Source organism: Temnothorax americanus, unplaced genomic scaffold, assembly GCF_048541705.1.
Source record: "Temnothorax americanus isolate GAGA-0224 unplaced genomic scaffold, ASM4854170v1 Scaffold114, whole genome shotgun sequence".
Lineage (NCBI taxonomy): Eukaryota > Metazoa > Arthropoda > Insecta > Hymenoptera > Formicidae > Temnothorax > Temnothorax americanus.
Window position 1 is genome coordinate 1 of NW_027509247.1, and position 25,216 is coordinate 25,216.

The 25,216-nt window shown below is 31.6% G+C and overlaps 1 protein-coding gene and 3 long non-coding RNA genes across 6 annotated transcripts; 3 read left to right on the forward strand and 1 right to left on the reverse strand.

Annotated features, from left to right (window-relative positions):
- The first annotated feature begins 8 nt into the window (after positions 1-8).
- Positions 9-2,705, forward strand: LOC143908742 (uncharacterized). The gene is made up of 2 exons (XR_013260236.1): positions 9-290; positions 2,600-2,705. It is a non-coding gene; the product is annotated as an uncharacterized LOC143908742 (long non-coding RNA).
- A 1,622-nt stretch (positions 2,706-4,327) lies between these two features.
- Positions 4,328-8,296, forward strand: LOC143908743 (uncharacterized). Its single transcript, XR_013260237.1, has 4 exons — positions 4,328-6,780; positions 6,856-6,963; positions 7,076-7,346; positions 7,418-8,296. It is a non-coding gene; the product is annotated as an uncharacterized LOC143908743 (long non-coding RNA).
- A 7,843-nt stretch (positions 8,297-16,139) lies between these two features.
- On the forward strand, positions 16,140-20,996 carry LOC143908763 (uncharacterized). Its single transcript, XR_013260241.1, has 4 exons — positions 16,140-18,140; positions 18,349-18,502; positions 18,608-18,787; positions 20,840-20,996. It is a non-coding gene; the product is annotated as an uncharacterized LOC143908763 (long non-coding RNA).
- Positions 20,997-21,394: 398 nt separating this feature from the next.
- Positions 21,395-24,722, reverse strand: LOC143908759 (ribosome biogenesis protein NOP53). 3 transcript variants are annotated; one of them, XM_077426535.1, is made up of 4 exons: positions 24,522-24,722; positions 22,650-23,410; positions 21,961-22,481; positions 21,395-21,700 (listed from the first exon to the last, which is right to left on the reverse strand). In XM_077426535.1, the coding sequence occupies exons 2-4, from the start codon at positions 23,406-23,408 to the stop codon at positions 21,613-21,615; spliced, it is 1,368 nt and encodes a 455-aa protein (XP_077282661.1). In that variant the 5' UTR covers positions 23,409-23,410; positions 24,522-24,722; the 3' UTR covers positions 21,395-21,612. The 3 variants fall into 3 exon arrangements, with proteins under 3 accessions (XP_077282661.1, XP_077282660.1, XP_077282658.1); XM_077426534.1 differs by having other exon boundaries at positions 21,396-21,700; positions 24,507-24,721; XM_077426532.1 differs by having other exon boundaries at positions 21,398-21,700; positions 24,430-24,589.
- Between the last annotated feature and the right edge of the window lie 494 nt (positions 24,723-25,216).

The following is a 25,216-nucleotide window of genomic DNA, read 5'->3' on the forward strand; positions in this document are numbered from 1 at the left end:
AAGAAGAAAGAATACAATTAGAAGAAGGAGAAGAACAAATAGAAAATGAAGAAAAAATACAATTCAAAGAAAGAGGTGAATTGGTACGAGAAGAAGAAACACTTGATAAAGAAAAAGAAGTAGCATCAATATGCAACACTGATACTGTCTGTAATTGTTCGCAAGTGCGAAAACTTGAAAGAAAATTAGCAAAAATGAAGCAGTCATTAAAAGAAAGTAATAAATTGAAAAATGTAATGAAGAGTGAATTATTTCGAACAAAGAATAAAGTAAAAAGATTACAGCAAGAAGTATGTAAAAATAAATCTTATATTTTAAGAAGCGTATTGAACGACGACCAAGTGCACTTGTTACAAAATAAACTTAAAAAAATATCTTCTTGGAGTAAAGAAACATTAGTACGAGCATTTAAATTAAAATTCACTTGTGGCACAACAGGTTATAATGAATTATTAAAACAAAATTATCCTTTACCTAGTCAGCGTACTCTCAGAAAAAAGTTACAGAGTTTAATATTAAAAAGTGGAATTTGCAATGAAATTTTCGATTTTATGCGAATTAAAGTTTCACGATTTAAAAATGATTATGATAAAAATTGCGTTTTAGTTTTGGATGAAATGAGCATCACTCCTGGTAAACAGTATGATGTAGCTACTGACAGTTTTTATGGAAAAGTAACTTTACCTGAACATGAAGGAAATGCGACTCATGCTCTTTGTTTCATGTTAGCTGGATTGGCCGGTCGCTGGAAACAAGTAGTTGCATATTTTTTTACAGCTAATTCAACGCGTGGTGATATTTTAAAGTCAATTTGCGAGGAAATAATACAGAAAGCTGAAAACCTAGGTCTTGTTGTACATGCAATTACATCAGATATGGGACCAAATAATCAATCTATGTGAAAAAAATTTAATGTAGTGTCTCGACGTTCTAAAGTTGTCAATTACGTTCAACATATTTGTAACCCCGAAAGAAAATTGTTTTTCTACTCTGATGTACCACATGCTTTAAAAAATATATGTAGGGCTTTACTAAAATTTAATTTTAAAATTCCAAATGAATTTGTAATAAAATATCAATTACCTTGCGATGAAGTTAAAGCTAGTCATTTATTTGATATTATAGAGGCTGATAAAGAATGTGATATTAAATTAGCTCCAAATATGCGAGAGGAGAATTTAGTATCAAAAGATCACTTTCAAAAAATGAAAGTTTCAAATGCATTGAAAGTTATTAATCGAGATGTCAGTTCTTCTTTAAAGTTTTTAGCAGATAATGATCAACATGATACTCGGCAAACCACTGCATGGTTTATAGATTTTTTAAGGCGTTGGTATGATATTATGGCGAGTAGAAATGTTTCTCTTGCTCTTAGCTCTTTAAATCCTGAAAAACTTTTAGAAACTAGAGATTTTTTACATGAGGTAATTAACTTATTTACTCAATTAAAAGTTGGAGAAAAAGAGAATTGGAAACCATTTCAAGCTGCAGTTATATTATCAACATCTACAGTTTTAGACTTGAGTTTGATTTTGATAAACGAACAAAATTTTAAATTTTTTTTACCTGCACGACTGACGCAAGATTGTATCGAAAACTTTTTTTCTACTGTAAGACGTAAAAATGTTATTCCTAATGCACTTCAGTTTAAAAATAATTTAAAATTAATTACAGTGTCTCAATTTATGAAGAATGTTAGTAATAGCAGTTATGAAGAAGATGACAGATCATTTTTTTCAGATTTCTTTGATGTATTGACTGTAAACCACGATTCAGAAAGTTCCTTAATTGATAACTCTGTTTATGAAAACATTAATAATGATTTAAATACAACAGTAATTACTTGGAGTAAAACAGACTTAAATAAAATACATCACATTGGTGGATATATACTTAGAAGTATTTTCAAAAATCAAAAAGTGTGTATTACATGTATTTCAGCTACTGGATCAATGAGAAGCAGTAATGCTTTTTATCATCTACTTACACGGCTTAGAGCTTGGCACACCAATTCTCTATTTTTCCTTAATTCTGCGACATTTCTTTTTACAGATGGAAAAAATATTCCGAGTTTTTCTTAAGTATAGCAAACATAAAAATAGTAGAGTTAAGTTAAAACATTTCTTTATTGAAAAATGTCAAAAAATTAAATATTTCTTACCTAAGTGCCACAATTTAAAAGAAAAAATAATATGTAGATTTTATATGTTTCGTATGAAAATTTCATCTCATAAATTACGACAAGATAAATCTGTTATTTTTGCAAGTAAAAGCATGGCAATGCATAATTTAATAAAATAAAATTTGTAATTTTAATTCATAATTTTCTTGATAGTATAAGATATCCTAGGGACCTCCAGGATATCTGAAGGATATCCTGAAGCATTTTTCAGGATGTCCAAGGACATATTTAGGATGCTTCTAGGATATTTTGTGCTATTTAGGTTTGTTTTATTATTTTTATGAACACACCTATTATCAGACTTTCTTCAGTGCTATGGTCATAAACATTTAACATCTTTATAATTATCTAATTAATAAATCTAATTTATAAATATCTATTTAATTTAAAGTAATTTTAATTGTTTTTCTTTTTTAGATGGAGCTAACAAATAAATTGCGTTCAATTTTGCAAGAGTGAAAACATCAATCAATGGAATTTTTCAAATAAATATACCTATTAATAACAATAATGTGATTTATTACTCAGACAGCACCATGTCCAAAATCGGGACATAAGACGTCTTTTAGCCATCTTTTCGTAAGACGTTTAAAAGATGTCTAAAAGATGTTTTACACGTCTTATGTACCGCTTTTGGACATGTGTGCTGTCTTGGTTATTTACTGATTATATATTTCTCTTTCGTGTATCTTTACTTCTTTTATAGTTCTTTACTTTTTTTATAGTTTTGATTATAGATTGTACTTCAAAATTATAATTTTATTAGATATTGATTTTTACAATAAAATTTACATTATTTTTAATATTATAGGGAGCTCTTTGTTACCCAATCTATAACAAGTAAAATTATTTTTAATCTTAAAGTAATATTTTGTTAACAAATACAATAATAGCTCTGAAAATAGGTACATAATTATAGAAAGAATAATAAACATTTAAATAAAAGCTAAGCACTGTTAAATTATTTATTTAATACCGTTAATAAAGGCAAAAGTAATACAAGTTATTAATAGAAGAATATTGCTGTTAACAAAATATTATTGCTGGATTTGTTATTTAAATTCTTTTTGTTTTTATTTTTTACTGAAAAATGTCCAAAGTAGAACCGTGTAGATATTTGTATTTTATTTGAAATCTTTTATAACTATACACACGAATAATATTTGAGCACTTATTTATCTGTTTCTAATTCCTTTAGTAATGTTTTATTATTTTTTTATCGCGTTTTGTTATTTTTATATTTAAAATAATATACACTTATATATATATATATATATATATATATATATATATATATATATATGATATTTTAAACTGGTACACTTTAATTTTTGCCGCGTACAATCCTATTTCCTGTTTGCATGCAAATGGCGGCGTGTTGGCCAGTCTCTCCCTGGAGGGTCTCTAAGCACGCTCGGCCTCTCACGGACCGCGGATAAATTCCAAAAATCGGTGACTGAAATGATCACGTACGCAATAGATGATCGCGCATAAAGAAACGCTTATGGACTAATAAAACTATATAATAAGGATAGAACACGCATAAGAAAATTAACCGTTAGACATAATGTACAAAAAAAAAGAAAGCAATCACTGAAGCAATAAATTATAATTCGCAGTATTAAACAATTAAGCAAACGGTGAAAAGAGATCCGCACACGGGGGATCACAAAGTATAAGGAAAGAAAAGATATAAATTAATAACGCATTAAATCATACTACGATGCTCCGATTGTTAATTCACCAAAAACTCACCCCAACGGGAGAATGCTTCTCATAAACGACGTAGAAGAGATCGGAGGCCAATGGACATTCCAGATACTTCGATGGATGTTCCGAGATATAATTTCCAGCTTGCTCCAAAGAGTCAAAAATACTCTAGTATAGCAGGATTCCAGAATTTCTAACGATTGCTCCGAGATCGCCAAAAGGACTCTCCAGAATATTATAGATCAATCACATTTAGAGTTGTAAAGACCCCCGCTCGTCATGGGCAGATATGAGCGAACGTGCGTGCTGACACGACGAAAGCTCACGACGGAATCACAGTATATACAGTAGCGCAACTCTCCTGATTTCTTGTTGTCTAAAATAGAGTGCGCATGCGCGAAATAAGTAAGCGCCCACTAACACCATCTGAATGTCGTTCTCTGAACTTCTTTCTCAATTGCTCTTCCCTGGTAACCATATCCGATAGAAAACGATTAAAAACGGCTATATCTGTATCGTTTTTAATCGTATCTTATCGGTTCTATGGTTGCATATTTAGAAGACAGATAAAACATTAATCGAATCGAATCGGTTTCTATCGTTTTAGGTCCGAATAAAAAAATAACTATACAAATTTTATAGTTATGAATCGTTTTCTATATGTACAATTATTGCCCATCTGAATCAATCGTATATACACGATATAATATGTATCGTTATTTATGGTAATAATTTTACCGTATGCATTAATACGGATATATAAGAATAAAATGATAGACATCTTATCGATATTTATATGACTTAACCGAACCGATACATCTATCGTTTCTTATCAGGATTTTCTGACATACAACTTATCATCTTCTTTATGGCAGCAAATCGGTTCGTTTTCTATCGTATATTAATAATATAAATTGAATCGTTTGAAAACCTTCTACTTTGTATATGTTTGTATAAAGTTAAAACGATAGACATCTCATCGATATTTATACGATTTAACCGAACCGATACATCTATCGTTTCTTATCAGGATTTTCCGACATACAACTTATCATTTTTTGTACGGCAGCAAATCGGTTCGTTTTCTATCGTATATTAATGATATAAATTGAATCGTTTGAAAACCTTCTACTTTGCATATGTTTTTATAAGGTTAAAACGATAGACATCTCGTCGATATTTATACGACTTAACCGAACCGACACATCTATCGTTTCTTATCAGGATTTTCCGACATACAACTTATCATCTTCGAAAGCAAAGTTCGTCGAAGTATTTTTATGTGTGTGTGTGTGTGTGTGTGTGTGCGTGTGCGTGTGCGTGTGCGTGTGCGTGTGCGTGTGCGTGCGCGTGCGCGTGCGCGTGCGCGTGCGCGTGCGCGTGCGCGTGCGCGTGCGCGTGCGCGTGCGTGTGCGTGTGTGTGTGTGTGTGTGTGTGTGTGTGTGTGTGTGTGTGTGTGTGTGTGTGTGTGTGTGATTTGTTATTAAGATTAAAATAATAAAATATTTTATTTGTATTTTAGTGCAATTTTAAATAAGACGTTTCTAATGTAAATGTTGTTTTTATTTCTCTAATAACCGTGAAAATTTTGGCCCTTGGCTTCCTGGTGCTGTTGTCGCAAAGGTGGAAGCTTAATTATTTAAAAAAAAAATGCAGTTCTTTCTTTATCATAGAAAGATCTCTGATACGGTTTATTTTTCTTTTACACGGTTATAATCCGGTGGCATGCAGAGTAGCAAACATCTAAAGATGTTCTGACTGATATATAGCTGAGAAATTTCAAATTTTTCCAATTTTTTTCTGACAGGGCATCGTAAATAAACGGTTCACTATTAACCATATTAAAAAGACAATTATAGCTACTTTAATACCATTAAAAATTATAGAAACCGATGCACCACTAATAAGAAATTTAGGATGCAAGCCCATGTGTATTGTATCGAGAATTTCTTTTAGAGTATCGTGATTAAACGAAACTTCAATTATGTTAAAAACTGATTGAGACCGATATAAAGGTAATAAGAAATTTCCGATAGAATCCCAAGTATTTTGCAACGTGAGTTTCTGATAAAATACCGTAAATAAATGATTCACTAATTATATTAAAAACGATAGAAACTGATATATAGCTGATAAGATATTTACAATAGGATTCCAAGTATTTTGTAACGTGAGTTTCTGATAGAATACCGTAAATAAACGATTCACTAACCATATTAAAAACGATAAAAACTGATGTATAGCTGATAAGACATTTACGATAGGATCCCAAGTATTTTGTAACGTGAGTTTCTGATAGAGTACCGTAAATAAACGATTCACTAACCGTATTAAAAACGATAAGAAATTTTTTTATCGTTTTCTATCGGAGATGGTTACCAGGGTTCCTTTCTCCGTTCTGCTCTGCTCCCTCTCAGAATTTAAATGGTCAGTTAAGTAAATGCCTATCTGTATTGGAACAGAAATTTGGAGAGAATTAGCTCAATTACCCACTGAATGCTATTGAGAGCTGTTAGAAGTGTTTGAAAAACTCTGAATAACTACGTTTGTGATGAAAGTGAAAAGAGTTTAGGAGTATAAAGTGGTTACCTACCTCAGAAGGTAGGATAATTATTCCTAATCATTGTACTTAAAATCAGTCATGCTTAAATTAAGAATATCGTTTAACTATTTATCTTGTGAAACTAACTCTGTGATACTCTAATATCTAGAAAAAATTGCTGCTTGATTTTGTACGTTGTCTACGAACGGTTACATTTCTGAAATACTTATTAAAATGCAAATTTCTGGCTGAAACAGACGTCAGATAATTCAGATATCGACTTCACAAAAGATAGTGGTGTCGATTTTGAAATGTCCAGCATGCATTCCACAATACAATACAATTTGTAAGTTATCATATAACAGCGTTTCATGATTTAATTCAGAATTTATATTAAAAGTAATGATTTTTTTTCTTGTAGGGAAGGCTCATAGTTGAAACTATAATACTTCCACCGTTTGAATTTTTAGTAAATTGCGGATAAAGATAACATATTCTCTCAGCAACATATTTATCTAAAAAGATACAAGTACGTTATTATACCATCTTACTTACAAAAAATTAATACGTCATTTAATATTAATGTGGCATATTATCAAATATTTTATTTTAATTAATATTGTTGCGGAATTTTTTTATAGATATCTCGTTTCGATATAACAATAACAGCTAGTGCTCGGCGATGCACAAAATCTAAACGCAATACCGAGCGAGAAGGATTTCAAAATTTATATGATAGAAACAAAGCATGGAGATCCTCATCCAAACACGGGTATTTCACCTTTTTTTACGACAATAAAATCTAAAATGATTCTAGGCAAAAACCGCCAGTTTTTCATTGAAATGGGACGACCGACGAAAGTACATTTCTCTTTATCCCGGCTCAATCAACTTTATAACATACGGAATAAGGTAACTCAACAAAGAATGTATAACATATTCGTATATATTTTCAACAGTTCTAAATTATATCAATGTTCTAGGTATTATCGTGTTTTATTGATAACGACGTGTATACGTAAGTACCTACAGAGAAGAATGAAACTACGGATATGGATTCGCAAAATATAGCAGTGCCGACGAAATCGAGGAAATTCAGTGTACCTGATTTACATTTAAATACAAGACAGGTTGTATTATCCTTGAAGACTGACACCGGAGCAGAAATTATTATCAGTTTAGCATCGTTAAACGGAAACCTATCGACACTAGCTTCTAAGACTAAACAGAATATATTCAAATCTAGCCATAGATTCTTTCATTGTATCTGCTATCTTAAATAAGAATATCAAAGTGCTATTAAATCCATGGTGTTGCAATTTCGTATGTGGATTTTTGTATGTGGACTTTTGCTTACTCAGATGATCAGAACGGCTCTTAGGAGAAATTTTATAAATTTATAAACGCAATGCTCAATCCGGCGTATGGGAATCATCCAGATAATATAATACATATATGTCCATTATTCTATCCAGACACATTTTATATAAGCCATTTACTGCCAATTGATTGATGCATATCTATCGAAGTACATATAGACTCTCATTTGATGAAGCATTAACGGAACGCGCGAAAGCGCGTTCGAATTCCGAAATACAACGATTGTCGCTGCTTCTGCGAAGTAACAATATGGTTGTAGAATTTCAAATCGTTACTCGACCACTCTTTCGGGACACTTTTATATTTTTATAATGTATCATATTAGGTATACGTTGATTATTTTGCATATAAAATTTTATTTTGCATGTCTGTATATGTACGATAAATATGTCGCTTTATATTATACGAATTGTTTGTTATAACAATTAATGATATAATATTTCAAATCTGTATACCAATTTAGTAATATAATCATTAATCGATATAGGAGTCATGGATACTTCTATTTTCCTATATTTATATTCCTAATTTCAGTGTTTATAATCCTAATATTCTGTCTGTAACATCGGATAAGAAAGAATCCTTACATAATCTGTCCGAAAACAGTTTCTGCATCAGAAAGAACATAAAATGGATTAGTATATACATTTCTTATCCTTCAGATACAAAGGAATTATTTTTCTATTCTATAAGAAATCGCAATGCATTCGAAATAGCGCTTAGATAGAGCTCTATTAAAATACTACCTAAACATAATTTCGAATATATTACCAATTTTTATGGAGTAGAAAAGTGATTTTTTTTGTATCTGAAGAAGAACTCAGAATTGGTGACATAGAAAAGAATTTCTTTTGAACTCTTAAGAGTTGTTTTGGGACAGAAATGATATACGGAAAAAGTACGTTAAAAATTTTTTAAATCAAGAATTTATAAAGAATTCCTTTTCAATTCTCCATGCTATCCGGAAACATATCGTCGTATTAAAATTAAAATTTCATTTATTGCATTTTAAATTAAGCATTAATATAGTGTATCTTATTTTTATTTTAGATGCGTAATTAAAAATCATTCGTTTACTTTATTTAATCTTTTAAATTAAATATTTTATAATTATAATTGTTTTCTTATAAGTATAATGTATAAAATATTATATTTTGCTTTTCGGTTGTTCAATATATGTTATATAACATTATATTTTCTAATAATTTACCTCAATACATTTATATTATTCAATCTGCAATCACATTTATATAATTTTATTTTTTCTCATTTTTGAATTTTTTTCCTTATTTTTAATAGATACATAATAAATATTTATTTTCATTATTTTTATTAAATTCAGATTAATTTCATGTAAAAGTGGAGTGAGAGCGGAGAAAGGAAGAGCAATTGAGAAAGAAGTTCAGAGAAAGACGTTGGGCGCGTAAAACCGCTCAATAGCACGTGATTGGCTCTTATACTTTTAGATCCAACGAATCAGCGTAGCGTGTCGATAAGACGACACTTAACAGTTGTGTCTGCCTGAACGTGGCCGTTCAGTTGGTGCTAGTGGGCGCTTACTTATTTCGCGCATGCGCACTCCATTTTGGACAACACTAACATCAAAGGCGCCGACAGAGAGTTGCGCTACTGTATGTATATACTGTGACGGAATCCCTCAATCCGCTCCATGGGACACCGGGACTCGTTTGGCGGCGTATCAAAACCGGCGGATCGTCTGTGATTGGTCGCAAGTGGCGTATCTAGGGTATGACAGACATGGGCGCCACTTGAAGGGGGGCGCAGTTTTGCTCAGTACAGCCTCAAGATATATTAATGCGATAGACATATTAATGCATTAGATATATTAATGCATATAAAAGTCAAAACAGTCTGACAACCGAATTTGATATTTAAATTTTTCTGATTTAATACATATACGTATATATATGTATATATGGATACATATATATCCAAAAGTATGTACATATTGTTAGAGCCTTTTATTGCTTTCGCTCTTACAGCTCTTACAGCTCGTTTTTACAATATCTCGCTTCAACCACTCGCTAGCTTCTGTTCGCCCTGTCTTGTTCGTCACGCTAGTCTTCTTCTTCACTCTCTCTCTCTCATACACAACTAAAACTCTTACAATATACATATACATACATGTATATATGATATACATATATGTATATGAATAACTAAGAACTGAACGTTAATTAACTATGAACAATTATCATTTCGAGCTGCTAGACCCTCTTCGGCCTTTCAGCTCTACTTTCCGTCTTCTTCGTAAAAAGAAGCGTTTCATTTTAAATAAAAAAATAAGAAAATTTACCATTAGATTAAAGATATTGTTGAATATATTAAATTTAACATGCTCTTCTACTCTCTATACTTAACATGCGTTGATGCGTTACTTGTAATATAACCAAATGCGCGATCAAACATCTATAGTGAGCAAAGCATATGCTGCGATGCTGCTTAGCAAAACAAAATGACAATAGTTGCTACGTAACATAAACAGCCATTGTCAAACAACTGATGCAACACATTCACTATAGATGTTTGATCTTCATTCGATTATATTATTGTCATAAGTAACGCATGTTAAGTATAGAGAGCAGAAGCACGCTGAATTCAATATACAACAATATCTTTAATCCAGTGGTAAATTTTTTATTTTTTATTTAAAATGAAACGTTCTTTTTTACGAAGAAGAAAGAAAGTGGAGCTGAAAGACGTAAGAGACGAAAGGTGGAAGCGAAGGAAGCCAAAAAGTCCAACAAATTCTTTATGACTTTCTTTGAAAAGCACGAACCCGGTAAAAATTTTTTTATATAAAAGCATATAAATATGTATAATTATACATAATTATATAAAATTATATCAAATTTGTCCATACATGTTTTTATATTGTATATTTCTATATATTTTTAGATAATTTTGCATAATTCTATCAAGAGACACGGTAGTGTCTCGCGCTTAAGTACACGCGGAGCGAGACCGACCGTGACTCTTTTACGCGACGCGACGGGTTGCGAGTACTCGAGATGTTGAGATCTCGATAACGAGTGAACGAATCAAGTTCTAAGTAGGCTTGATCGATAGCTTGGGGTCCAATTAGGGGGGGGGGGGGTTTCTCTCATAATATTCCGCTACGTGCCCTACGAGCTGAGATATTGCGACGCAAATTCCAAATGTGAAAATATTTTTTTATTAAGATACGTCGTCATCGTCGTCGTCTACGTCGACCGCTCTTTATAACAATATGTAACAAACAGAGAACGTCACTTTCACTTTTTCGACGCTGGCGGCGCAGGCATCGCCTGTTTCAATATCGCGCGCGTATTTCGAAATTAGGTCGATAGACTTATCGGTCAGGAGGAAGATTTCTATTTAGGTAAATTAGGTATATATATAATATATATATTGAGTCAATTGCTTCATGTTTATCTGGAGAGATTTCGTAAGGTTGTGTCCACGGTACTAGAAATTGGTCCGATTTCTCTGTCCGAGTTCTCGGACAGAAATATTTACACTTTGATACATATAGATGGTGTTGTAATGCAAGTAACCCTAGAGAAAGAAGACCTTTTCATGTATTCTAACCTATATGGTTCTATTGTGGAATGACATATTCAGTGATAAATTGAACCCAGTGCCAAGAAATTAAAGAAATAGAAGAAGATTCAATGATATCGCGATAATTGTAAATTCCGACAAGTTAACTGTACGTTGAAGTACGAAAATAGAAGTTATATGTTAATGTGTCAAAAAAATTATATGATCTTTGTCAATTTATTAAATACCATGAAAAAGCGTTTTACATTGAAATAAAAAATAAATAAATATCTTTTTCAATAATTTATTTTGATTAAAATTGTTTAATTTATATTATGAATATTTTTAAACGCAATAATTTAATACAAAATTACATATTTTTAATTTTCAGAGATTCTTGATTATAAACGCAAATAAAGAAAAAAAACTCATTAAATTTATAAAAAATTTTTAACTATGTCTTTAAAATTTAAGAAGTTAATCACAATTGCTATAATAGCTGAAGCTATACAAAAAAAGACAATCGAAGAAAATAGTATAAAAGAGAAACGAAGAAAGCGTCGTAAAATATGGACACGTAAATAGATACTCAGAAGAAGTCATAATTTACGAGGCACAATTAATTTAGCCCATCTAGAATTGAGAAGCAAAGATACTGATTATTTTCAAAGATTTTTCCGAATGAGACACGATTTATTTGATCAACTTGTGGAACTAGTAGCACCCTATATACAGCGTCAAAACACTAACATGAGAGAATGTATATCTCCTAAAGAACGTTTATCACTAACTCTGAGGTTTTTGGCTACTGGTGAGAGTTATAGGAGTTTAGAGTACTCGACAAGGATACCAGCATGTTCAATTTCTCGGATAATTCCAGAGACATGTCGTGTCATATACGAAGTTCTTCGAAACGATTACTTGCAGGTAAATAAGAATTTACAATTAATTATAACACATAATGAGTTATTCGAAATGCTGATTATTAAATAATGTATTAAATAATTTTTACAGATACACCAACTACAAATGCTGAATGGGAACAGATTGCAAATAATTATTTTGAAATATAGAACGTTCCAAACTGTATTGGTTCTATAGACGGTCGTCACATAGAATTTAAAGTTACCACTTCAAGATGGTTCGTTGTATCACAATTACAAGGGTACAAATAGTATCGTTCTTTTAGCATTAGTCAATGCCAATTATCAATTCACATATGTCAATGTCGGTGTTAATGGTAGGGTAAGTGATGGTGGAGTGTTTCGTGACAGCGACTTGGCACAATTTTTAAATAATCCACAAAATCCACTTGATGTGCCTGGAGATAAACCATTACCTGATATGAATGAACCCATTCCTTATGTTATTTTAGCTGACGCAGCTTTTCCATTGCAAAATCATATACTAAAACTTTATCCAACACGAAATTTATCTCATGATAAGCGAATATACAACTACAGATTAAGTAGAGGTAGAAGAATCGTTGAAAATGCCTTCGGCATTTTAGCAAATAGATTTCGCGTTCTTTTAACACAAATATATTTACCAGTTGAAACTGTGCAAAATATTACCCTTGCATGTCATGCTTTACATAACTATCTTAGTAAAGAAAATGGTGCTTATTTACATGGAGCTGTAGATGTTGAAAATTTAGAAAATCGAACTGTAATACATGCTACATGGAGAAATGATAATGCGCAATTACGCAATTTACAAATTATAAATGCAAGACCTAATAGAAATGCAATCCATATTCGCGATATTTTTAAAGAATATTTCAATACCGTAGGAAAAGTTGAATGGCAAGAATTTATGATTTAACTTTCACATTTTTATTAAATTTTTTTGTCACAACTTTAATTATAAATGATTGTTTTGTTAATTCTTGATATGGATTGCAAAAAAAGTTTTTTTGGTATGTAAAATATGTATATGTATTAAGTTCTTTTATTAATTATATAATCTTATGTAATTAAATATAATTATACTTTCATGTTATTTTGTTATAAATAAGTATTGGATATATAACAATTACGTATACTGTAGTTTGTAAGTATGAAAGTGTATGTATTTTAATAAACATGTATTTATAACAAAATATATTTATTATAGTTATAAGATATACATAGTTATAAACTACAAATAAACTACGAATTTATCTATGTTACCCTTTTATTTTTTTGGTATGTAAAATATGTATGTACAACTGACTGAATACAGGCATTATTTTTTTAAGTATTACTTACACAGCTACCAACGCATTCTTTTCAGTTGATCTGATTACAAGAAACATATTATTACCGTCGCAAAGGTAAGATTTAAAAATTAAGAAAAAAATTATATTCTTAATTAAAGCTCAAAGATGATCAACTAAATAAAGAACATATAATATCTCTTAATGAAATAATTATACTTTTGCACTAATGATGCATAATATTATAAAAATATATAATGAAAAAGTCACAGCTCAAAATATCAGGTAAATCAATTTCTTTTATCAGCAGGAACAAAAATAAAATGTTAAATTAAAAGTTAATGAACGAAATTTACCGGAACAAAAATGAAATTTTAAATTAAAAGTTAATGAACGAAATTTACCGGAACAAAAATGAAATTTTAAATTAAAAGTTAATGAACAAAATTTACCGGAACAAAAATAAAATTTTAAATTAAAAGTTAATGAACAAAATTTACTGACTACAATCTAATAAAAAATCTGAGATATATAACAAATGTATATCAAGAGACACGGTAGTGTCTCGCGCCAAACGAGACACGCGTCTCGCGCCTAACGCCGACGTTATATGATGACGTCATAATATCAGAAACGTTACTTTCACTTTTTCGACGCTGGCGGCGCAGGTATCGCCAGTTTCGATATCGCGCGCGTATTTCGAAATTAGGTCGATAGACTTATCGGTCAGGAGGAAGATTTCTATTTAGGTAAATTAGGTATATATACATAATAAATATTGAGTCAACGGAAAAGAAGGTTCTCTACGCTTGGCAGAAAGTGCCGCTAGGGAATTTTTAAGTCGATTCTTATGACTCAAGCTTGAATTTGATGTCTATGTATCCCAGGTTGCCGATGACGAGGTCCAGATAGTGCGCTTTATAGTTTTCGGTGTCCAAGTGTAATAATACGTTGAATTCGATGTCTACGTGTCCCAGGTTACCGATGACAAGGTCCACATAGTGCGCTCCGTAGTTTTCGGTGTCTACGTGTATTAATATTTTGAATTCGATGTCCACGTATCCCAGGTTGCCGATGACGGGATCCAGATAGTGCGCTTCATAGTTTCCGGTGTCCAGGTGTAATCGTACGTTGAATTTGATGTCTAGGTGTCCTAGGTTGCCGATGACGAAATCCACATAGTGCGCTTCGTAGTTTTCGGTGTCCAGGTGTAATAATATGTTGAATTCAATGTTTAGGTGTCCCAGGTTGCCGATGACGAGGTCCACATATTGCGCTCCGTAGTTTTCGGTGTCTACGTGTATTAATACCTTGAAATTGATGTCTAGGTGTCCCAGGTTGCTGATGACGAGGTCCAAATAGTGCGCTTCATAGTTTTTGGTGTCTAGGTGTATTAATAACTATAAATCTGAATGGGTGCGTTTAGCCGATACTCCGCTAGCCTAGCAATCGTGAGCAGTCGCTCGTTTTTGCCCGTTTCCTCTCTTTTTAATCCAGTAGGTCAAAAGAGAGGAAACGAGCGAAAACGAGCGACTGTTCACGATTGCTAGGCTAGCAAAGTATCGGCTGAACGCACCTAATGTAGGACACGTAGATATCGAATTCGAAGTATTAATACATGTAGACACCGAAAACTACGAAGCGCACTATCTGGACCTCGTCATCGGCAACTTGGAACACGTGGCCATCGAATTCAAGGTATTAATACACCTGGACACCGAAAACTATAGAGCGCGCTATGTGGACCTCGTCATCGGCAACCTGGGACACCTAAACATTGAATTCAAGCTTGATTCATAAAAATCGACTTAAAATTTCCCTAGCGGCAGAATGAAAATTATGTCATGACATAATAAAAATCGCTGAATTAAAATTATGTCTAGACATAATAAAAGTTGGACAAAAATTATGTCTAGACATAATAAAATTTGGATGAATTAAAATTATGTCTGACGTAAAAATAACCTCGAAAAAAACAAAGTGGTAGTATTATACCTCCAAATAGCTTTATCCTGTACATACTGTTTATACAATGCGTAATATACTACAAAAAGGCGTGATATCCGCACAAAATTACCTTTTTTAAAAAAAGGTAAAAAAAGGCGCCAAGTACACGTATAGTAGTGTATATGTTGTTACCTAAAAAAAAAAGAAAGTGGTAGTATTATACCTCGAAAAAACCTAAGTAACAAGTGGTAGATCTTTATATCTCGAAAAATCTCGAAAAAATCTAAGCAGTAGTATCTTTATTTCCGAAAAATTATAACCCAAGTGATACACGTCACAAAATTATGTTACCTTATTAAAAAGAAGAGTCGCGCTTCAAGTGATCTATTACAATTACAAAAAAGAAATGATATCTCTTTAAATTAGAGCGCCAATTACAGAGAGAACATGTATATTGCCTCAAAAAATAATTGTTGCACTACGTTGAAAAATCTTTACATTGTGTAAATTAGAAATGAATGTATAATAACAATTTTATAAGATTAAAAAATTTTATTTAAATTTAATAAGGGAATATAAGATATTTAAATACAAAGTTATTTACATGTGTATTTTTTAATGGCCACAAATAATTACAGAGGTAACAGTACAAAATAAAAATATTTTATTAAAATACATAAATTTTTCTTGTAAAAAAACTTGGCGCTGCTAGACCTCGAAATTTTAAATAAATAAGGACAACAATAAATAAAAATAATTCAGAGAAGAATGCGATGGGAGTAATATTAAATGATTATCAGCGTGGATGTGGGCATGTAGCCGGTTTGAAAGTGGTAGATCTTGGTTTTTACGATCTCTTTTTGACCTTAAACTCTTGGCTCCTTTTTCTTGCCTATATTTATATAGTAACTTAAATTACAAGATTGTTAAGGCGATACTCTCCTTTATTAAAGATTGTGATCTCGGGTTGTAGATACGTGCGCATGGCACATTTTTTATTTTTGAATAGTTATCGACCTCTCAGTTGGTCAAAGTAATAACTGAATCGGCTTGAAGCCTCCTGTAAATGATACAAGAGGGCTCCAGTGCTCCCCGCCACTGGATCCACTGTCTTGTATGGAAAGCGTGGTACCATGGCCTGTTGAGCCAGAGATCCACTAGGGGCGCAAAGAAGAAAGAAGAAGAAGAAGTGACGAACCGTGGGGTCCTTATCTCTGCTGACTGCTATGTTCAAATGATCATAACTCTGCGAAAAAAAATCGTACAGACCTCGGCGACATCGCGTTGTTTTCATTTCGGAAATCCCTTTCGAACGAACCTTCACTCAACCCCACATGCCATTTAAGATTTTTGGGCTCCCCCATTTCTCCGTCCCCCGGGGGTGTGGAGGTGGGTGTTTTTGTAGTTAAATAATAGACTTTATGATCCCATTGTATCCCTATAAACTATTTCAAACCGTTCACAAATTATTTAGGTAGCCCCGAACTTTCGGTAGGCACTGTATATATACAATTATAAAGCATATAAAAAACTATAAAAATTTTACTTACATTTTTTATATATCTTATTGTTTTGACAATAATTACTTACGCACATAGTACGGATGAGCATGGGTAGCGTATATATACGGAGGCGTTTGTAATTAATTCTTGAAAATGGTTTATCGTAACATAACTTTATCATATATGGTTGAATTCGTAAAAAAAATAATCTTTTATTCGGTGATAAAAAATTTTTAAAATTTTGAAAAAATGTATTGTTGGCGGGGGTATATTTAAAAATAAAAAAAAAAACTATTTTGTCATTATTTTAAAGTACTTTTAAAGCCATTTAATTTCCATTTTGGAAAAGTTTTCTATCTCTTATAGTTATAGTTTCGGAGATATTCGGCTCGAAAGAGAAAAACCGATTTTTTCGAAGTGGTGTTTCACCCACTAAAGATGAATTAGGGCCCCTATAAAAAAATACGTGTCTGTTGAATTTTTGTGTTTAACAACATACTTTAGGAAATTCAAATCGGAGCCGGACAGTTGTGGTAGTTCCCTTGAATGAGTAACCTTCAGAAGGTTTTAGCCGTCGCTCGTTGTTTATTAAAAAGTTATGAACAAATATAACTGCGAAATATAACACTTTGTATTAGTACTTAGGGATTCGAAGTAATTTGCTCTCTCTGATATGTGTACTGTCAACTGTCAGTAATTTGCTGATATGTGTTATACTGTCTATGCACACATATATCAGCAAATTACTTCCCTCATAGCACTAATACAAAAGTGTTATATTTCTCAAACTTTTGTGTTAATAACTTTTTAATATACAACGGCTAAAACCTTCTGAAGATTACTCAGGAGGATGACCTCTATAATATATGTGAAGGAGAAAGTAATTGGGGGGGAAAGTTGTAAGGGTAAATATTTACCAAAATATGCGATAAAAAGTAAGGAGTCGTATTTAACAAATTAAAAATAACCTTTATCTGACTATGGATAACATCATCCAAGATCAAATGCTGATTAAGGCCAGTAAAAATAGACTTCTTTAAACTCTATTACAACTGTTGTCTAAAATATTTTTTTATAAAACTTACATTTTTCGAGATATTATATGCCGTCCCGGAACTTTTTATACTCTGTTTGCACGTATATACATAACTTTATCAAATTTTGAGAATTTATTAACATAGTAGTATTTTTTATGGCTCTCGTCTCTCCCTCTCCCTCTCACTCTCCCTCACTCTTTTCTTCCGTTCCCTGTCTTTCTCTCTCCTTTTTTCTTCCTGTCTATTAGCTCTCTGTCTTTTCATGTTAAAAATATGTTTTTTGGATTTTCTAATTTTCATATGTTAAGGTGCTAGAACTAATGTTTTGGAAGATTACAAATCAACACAACATATTCTGGAAAAGAAACTGGATATAAGAAGTCAATTCTTAATCAATGAAAAAGAACAGGTAGTAGAGAATCTATGTAAAATTCAACGTAAATTCAAGATTGACAGAGAAAGGTATAATAGTAGATAAATTTTATTTCATTATCAAAGATTATAAGAAAATTATATAAATATGTTATTTGACATATATGTTATTTGTGTTTAATGTGTTCTATATAGATTCAAAAAGAAATTGTATAATAATCTTTTGGATCTGGCTAATATATTTCAATTTGAAGTATCGAAACATGTGCCGCGTCCTATACCCAATTTACTGTCGGAAAATATAGCACTAAAGAATCAATTGTCAATGATGACGGACAGCGCAGCTTCTAACACACGGGATTACATGCTGTGCAGGTAAATCAATTTATATTTTTAAATAATATAGACTCAATATATATACAGAGTGATTCAGGATCTCTGCGATAAATTGTGAGGAACGTCGCAGAGAGGACCATTTTCTGTGAAACAACTCATATTTTCTGACACATCGTTTTGGAGTTACGCGACCGCACGCAGACAGGTCTTAGGTGACATATATTTATCACAGTTATGCAGGATTGGGTAAGTTAATTAATTATTTTAAAACTAAGTTAAGATAAAGTTTATAACGGCTTATAAAATTAATTTAGTTATGTTGAAAGTCGCATGAAAAAAAATAACTCAGTTAAAAAAGTCACGTTAAGATTTAAATTAACTAAGTTACATGAAAAGTTACTTATTAAAAGTATTATTTATATTATATTAAAATGTCGTATTTTTTTATTAAATTTAATTACAATAAAATTAACATATAAATTATCAAATAAATTAAATATTTTGTTGTAAATTAATTGTTGTAAAATCTTTTATTTTATTTAATTATTTATTCATAATAATAATAATTATGAAAGTTGTGCAGAATTACCTATATATTATAGAGATACAGTTTACGGCCCCTGCCATAAGAACCAGCGTGTTCTTCTAATTAGCAATCAGGGAAAAAAGACAGATAGGCTTATGTTTGCGCCGTTGATGTTACCATGTTGCCTCTTATGGGTAAATGTTTAGTATAACGCTCTCCCCTCCGATATTCTTAAAACTTTGTAAAATTGTTTATTTCTGTGTGTAAAAAACATTTTGAGAAGGAAAATCGTCGCTCAGGTCTCATTTTTTTAAATTTAATTTCTAAGTTTTGATGTCGGTAAGGTAAGAAAATGATAATTTACGTTTTTAAAATACTGCACAACTTCATTTCGTCATGGGTAACGACTGTGTCACGACTTGAAGGGTTCCACACACACACACACACACGCACGCACGCACGCACGCACGCACGCACGCACGCACGCACGCACGCACGCACGCACGCACGCACGCACGCACGCACGCACGCACGCACGCACACACACACACACACACACACACACGTATGTATGCCCTGCTTTATAGAAGTTGTGATTTTCGTTAAAGCAGGGCACACACACACACGTGTGTATGCCCAAACGTAAATTATCATTTTCTTACCTTACCAACATCAAAACTTTGAAATTAAATTTGAAAAAAATGAGACCTGAGCGACGATTTTCCTTCTCAGAATGTTTTTTACACACAGAAATAAACAATTTTACAAAGTTTTAGAAAATCGGAGGGAAGAGCGTTATACTAAACATTTACCCTCTTATGGTATAGTATCTATCTATGAGAATTATATACATACATATGTTGAAAATAATTATCCAATGTTCAAGATTTTATAAAAAAAAAATATCGGCGTTCAGAGAGATAAAAAAATTTTCAACTTTGGAAAAAAATTTAAGTTTGTGTTTTAAAAATAACTAGTTTAAGTTAAAAATTAATACATTTTAAATTAACTAAACTAAGTTAAAAGTTATTAACTTTTTAACTTTTAACTATTTAACTAGTCACTATCCAACCCTGCAATTATGAGATAAATTATTTATTTATTGTTTCAAATATATTTGCAGACAGTTTACAGAAGGTATTCAAAAGTGTCTACCCTGAACCTGATTGCATTCATGTCACCGTCGTAACATTGATTGTCGACTCTTGAATATTTGAGGTCATGTTACGGCCAAATGTAGCGCAGAATGCAATCAGGTTCGGTACACACTATGAACGCCTTCTGTAAACTGTCTGCAAGTGTATTTGAAACAATAAATGAATAATTTATTTTATAATTGTAATATATGTCACCTAAGACTTGTCTACGCAGTTGTGTAGCTCCTAAACAACGTGTCAGAGCAGAACATGAGTTGCTTGACAGAAAATGATCCTCTCTGCGAGATCTATCGTTCCTCAGAGTTTGTCGCAAAGGTCCTGAATCACCCTGTATAATATACTCAAAAATATAAAATAAATTGTTTTAACATTTTTATAATTTAATAAAATTGCGACATTATTTCGCAGAAATGCAGTAAATAAATATAAAAGGAAAACCAATGATGTATACTTGTGCACAAAACAATCCATAGTAATTTCTAAACTAGAGAAGTCTACAATCATAATGTTACATGAAATGCACAAAAAAGCGAATGTTAATTTATCTAAACTGGTTAAATTTAATTATTTTACTGAAGAGCAGTATATAATAAACAAAGATAATGGTAGAATTCTAGCACGTAAATGCGAAACACGTGTGAAACATGCAGAACTTTTACTTCATTGTGAAAAAGAAAAATTCACTATTGTAGAGAATCAAAAACACTGGATATCTGGACAATTGCAAGAATATTTACAGATATTGTACAATATTACATATGTCCTAAAAAATCTTAAAATAAAAGCAAGCAACAATGAATAGTAAAAATTGGATTTAGTATATATAGAATTGCAATAATACCGAAAGAATAAAATATATTTGAAAGATAAACAAAAAATTAAAAAAATATAAAAAATGTATATACATTACGACTTATACAATGGTGTTGCATATGCAATAAAATTGAAGCAATTTAATTTTTATTTATGAAAAAACATTGTAAAATTTTGGTAAAAAAATGTTGGAGAAACTATTTAATATATATATGCTTTTATACACATTTCTAGATTTTTATATTTTTAGTTTTTATATTTCTATTTTAATCAACTATACAGAAAATTTTAATTTTCATCTGTACCATGAATCTTACTTATTAAGAATAAAGAAAATATAAAGATATTAGACTGATTAAATTCTCTTATTATAAGATTGTAGTTCCCTTGATGTCATCCAAGTTTATTTTATGATCTGGCTTCACAAATTGTTTCATCTTTGCTTTGTCCCGTTTCCTAAATCATAAAAAATATTGTAAATATCATTATTAAACATTTTTTTTAAGATATACTAAACAATTCATTAATAACTTGTTAATATCAAAACAAAAATTAATCAATCATTTTCTTATTCGAATTATTTCTCTTTTTGCTTAATTTCTCTATCCTGAAATCCTTTTCTTAAAAAACTGTGCTAAATTATCCTACTTTCTAGAGTATTCACTAGAATCTGTTCTAGTAAATGCACTTCATAAATCTACTTTGCTTGTACTTACAATTTTATGACGGTTGGTGCAACAATGTTTCTTTGTTGAAGCGATTTATACCGTTCTTTCAATAAATTTTTAGAAGGTTTACAGTTTCTCAAATTGCCAGTCAATTCTTCCGCAAGCTGAAAATCAAGATCAATGGGTTCAAACTTTGTCTTACTCAGATTCTTTGGCATAAAAAGTTTCCTCTCATATTTCTTCATTCGTTTCTGTCGCAAGAATTCTTGCTTTTTCTCCTTGGCGTCTATCTGTTTTTGCAAAATTTTCAATTTATAGATGTCAGAAACTTTCTTCTTCTCCAATTTGCTCAATGCGCGTTTATTAGCTGCTTGTTTTTGTTCTCGTTGTTTTCTTCTTTGCACAAGCGTCTTTTTGGTGTTTTTTACACTTTTATCATTTTTTATCGCAATAGAAAAATCTCCTTTATCATGATCTTCCTCAATAGACTTAAAGTTTGATGTTTGATTCTTTGGCAAACCCTCTGACATTTCTTTCATCATATACTCATCTCTTTTGTTTAATGAAATCTAAACAAGTAAATAATTTAATATTATAAATTTATATTCAAAAGACATAAAATATAAAATAACAGTTCAAAAAATATATAAATTAGGAAATAGCATGATGATGATAATGATAATGATGATTACGATATATAAAATTTATACAAGGAAATATAATTAGTTAATATTTACTTTTTTAAACATCTGAGTTGTGACTCTGTCCAAATGTTCTTCTTGTTTCATAAGCTCCAATTCTTTCTGGGCAACTTCGTGCAACAGTTTCTGGTGATCGTCATAAGATGGGTTATAAGATGTACCTGGATGTGGCATCTCCACTGCAGGCAAAACAGATGATTTTTTACGCAATAATGAAGGTACTTTTCTTTTCTTCATTCCTAAATGGCTAATCGTATGCCTAATACTGTCTGAAGACATCCATTCAGTGACTGTTTCTGGCAGTAAGACATTTGTGCCATTCCATATATCATCTTTATTCTCTCCTTTTTTTGGATGATTTTCTGAAACAGCTTTTGTGAGTATCCTATTCTTCAATGCTTCCTTCTCTTTTAATTTGAGAATACACATAATTTTTCTTTCAACTTTGCGTTGACACAACATGGAATTCGTGCGTTCTTCTTTGGTCCTTACTAGGTTTCGTTTCGAAATTGGATCAAGAACATGTGTATGTGGTTTCAAAGAAGCAAAACATCTTGGTTCTTTACTCTTCAATGCTAATCTGGCAGCACATTTAGAAATTACATTTCCAGTCACATCAGTTTTATCAATGATAAACAATTGAGTATCTGTGCGCTTGGAGAAAGGGATGCCTAATCGTTCTTCTAATCTACTGTTTTCAAGAAATGCATCTACATCTTTGAAATCGATGTACTTTCTCCATGACTTCTTTGTCCTCTTCGAGACTTTATGTTTTTTAGATTTGGCATCAAACATCTCTGAAAAAATTTTTTGTATTTTTCAATAAAATACATAATTCTGTCAATTAAAATTTTGTCAATTTAATTTTAATATATGTTTAAAGAACATTATTTAAATTTCTGCAGCTATTTATAAGTATGCATGTATGTATGTATGTATGTATGTGTGTGCGTGTGCGTGTGTGTGTGTGTGTGTGTGTGTGTGTGTGTATGTGTGTGTGTGCGTGTGCGTGCGAGTGTATGTGTGTGGTGTGCACATATACTCATATATACTCATATTTTTTCATATTTTTCAAGTAATTAATTACGACTCTTATTGTATTTATATAATATACTAGCTTGATACACACACCGATGCTTCGCTACGGTATGCGAAGGATTATATAATTCAACCCCGAATTTAGTTTTGCACCTTTAGGGGTTGATTAGAGCAAAATCTGGAATTATGTTTTTAAGCATTTGTATGAGTAACCTTTGTAAGCAAAAACCCAATCGACATCTTATCGGGCCTAAGAGATATTGAGGAGAGAGAATCCGTGAAAACACATTTTATCCCTTTTCACCCCATTGGGTCAAATTTCTAAAAATTCTTAGTGGGTGCTTACGTCATGGAAGGAATATATTCCCCAAATTTCATGTTTCTTGGCGTAGGGGTTTGGACTGGGCGTTGATGAGTTAATCGGAACATTTGATTATATATATCTTTATATATATATATATATATATATAATAGATAAATATATTTTAAATATATCTTTCTGAAGAGAACTATCCCATTGGGCCAAATAAGTAAATATATATTTTTACATATCTTAAAAATATGTAGTTATATGTGTGTGTATATATATATATATATATATATATATATATATATATACATGTATATATATAATATGTGTGTGTGTGTGTTTTTTACATATTTTCACAATATATTTCTACCACGTTAATCCCCTAATTCTTAATAAACACCATTCATTTTGTGCATAAATGTGTAACATAAAGCTATTTTTATCAATATTTATAATATACCTATTTACCTTGTAAATTATTTTGATAATTTTTGTTAAAATTTACGTTGATACTTTTTGTGCACAATGTGCACAGAAAATGTTACCTTTAATAATCTAACCTTACTTCGTCTGCTTCGTCAGCATCAGCAATCAAATGGGTGCATGTGCATGGTGCATGGTGCATCCAGGAACTTCGAGAAGCACGACCGCTCACTTCAGGGTTGCAAACCCATGCAGCGAAATGGCGTATACGCAGAAAAATCGCGGAACAAGAGTCTTGACCAATCACAACCTCTATGAAGTTGGCCGGACAACTTCAACGTAACGAACTTTCATTAATTGGAATCGATTGGTGGTCGTTTGGTGGTCTTTGCTAGTCTAGTCCGATCGTTTGGTGGTTAGTCGTTTTCTTGTAAAATAAAAATGAAATTTCCGGTGTGAAGTTAGCCGGACAATTTTTATTTTTCAACCAATTTAACTTTTTTATAGCTCATTCGACGCGGAATCGTTTGGTGGTCACGAATATCATCATAAAAACGTTTGGTGGTCAACCGTTTTCCCAGAAAATAGAAAAAACCGTATGCGCATAATGCCGGACATATCACCTCTGTGCCACTAGTCGGAACTAGAGTCCCTTTATAAAGGGACTCTAGTCGGAACAATTGTATTTATCACCCAAATTGACTTTGATAGGGCTCAATCGACGCGGAATCGTTTGGTGGTCACGAATATCATAATTAAAACGTTTGGTGGTTAATGGTTTTCCTAAGAAATAAAAAAAATCGTACTCTCACGCCATTGGTCGCATGACTCC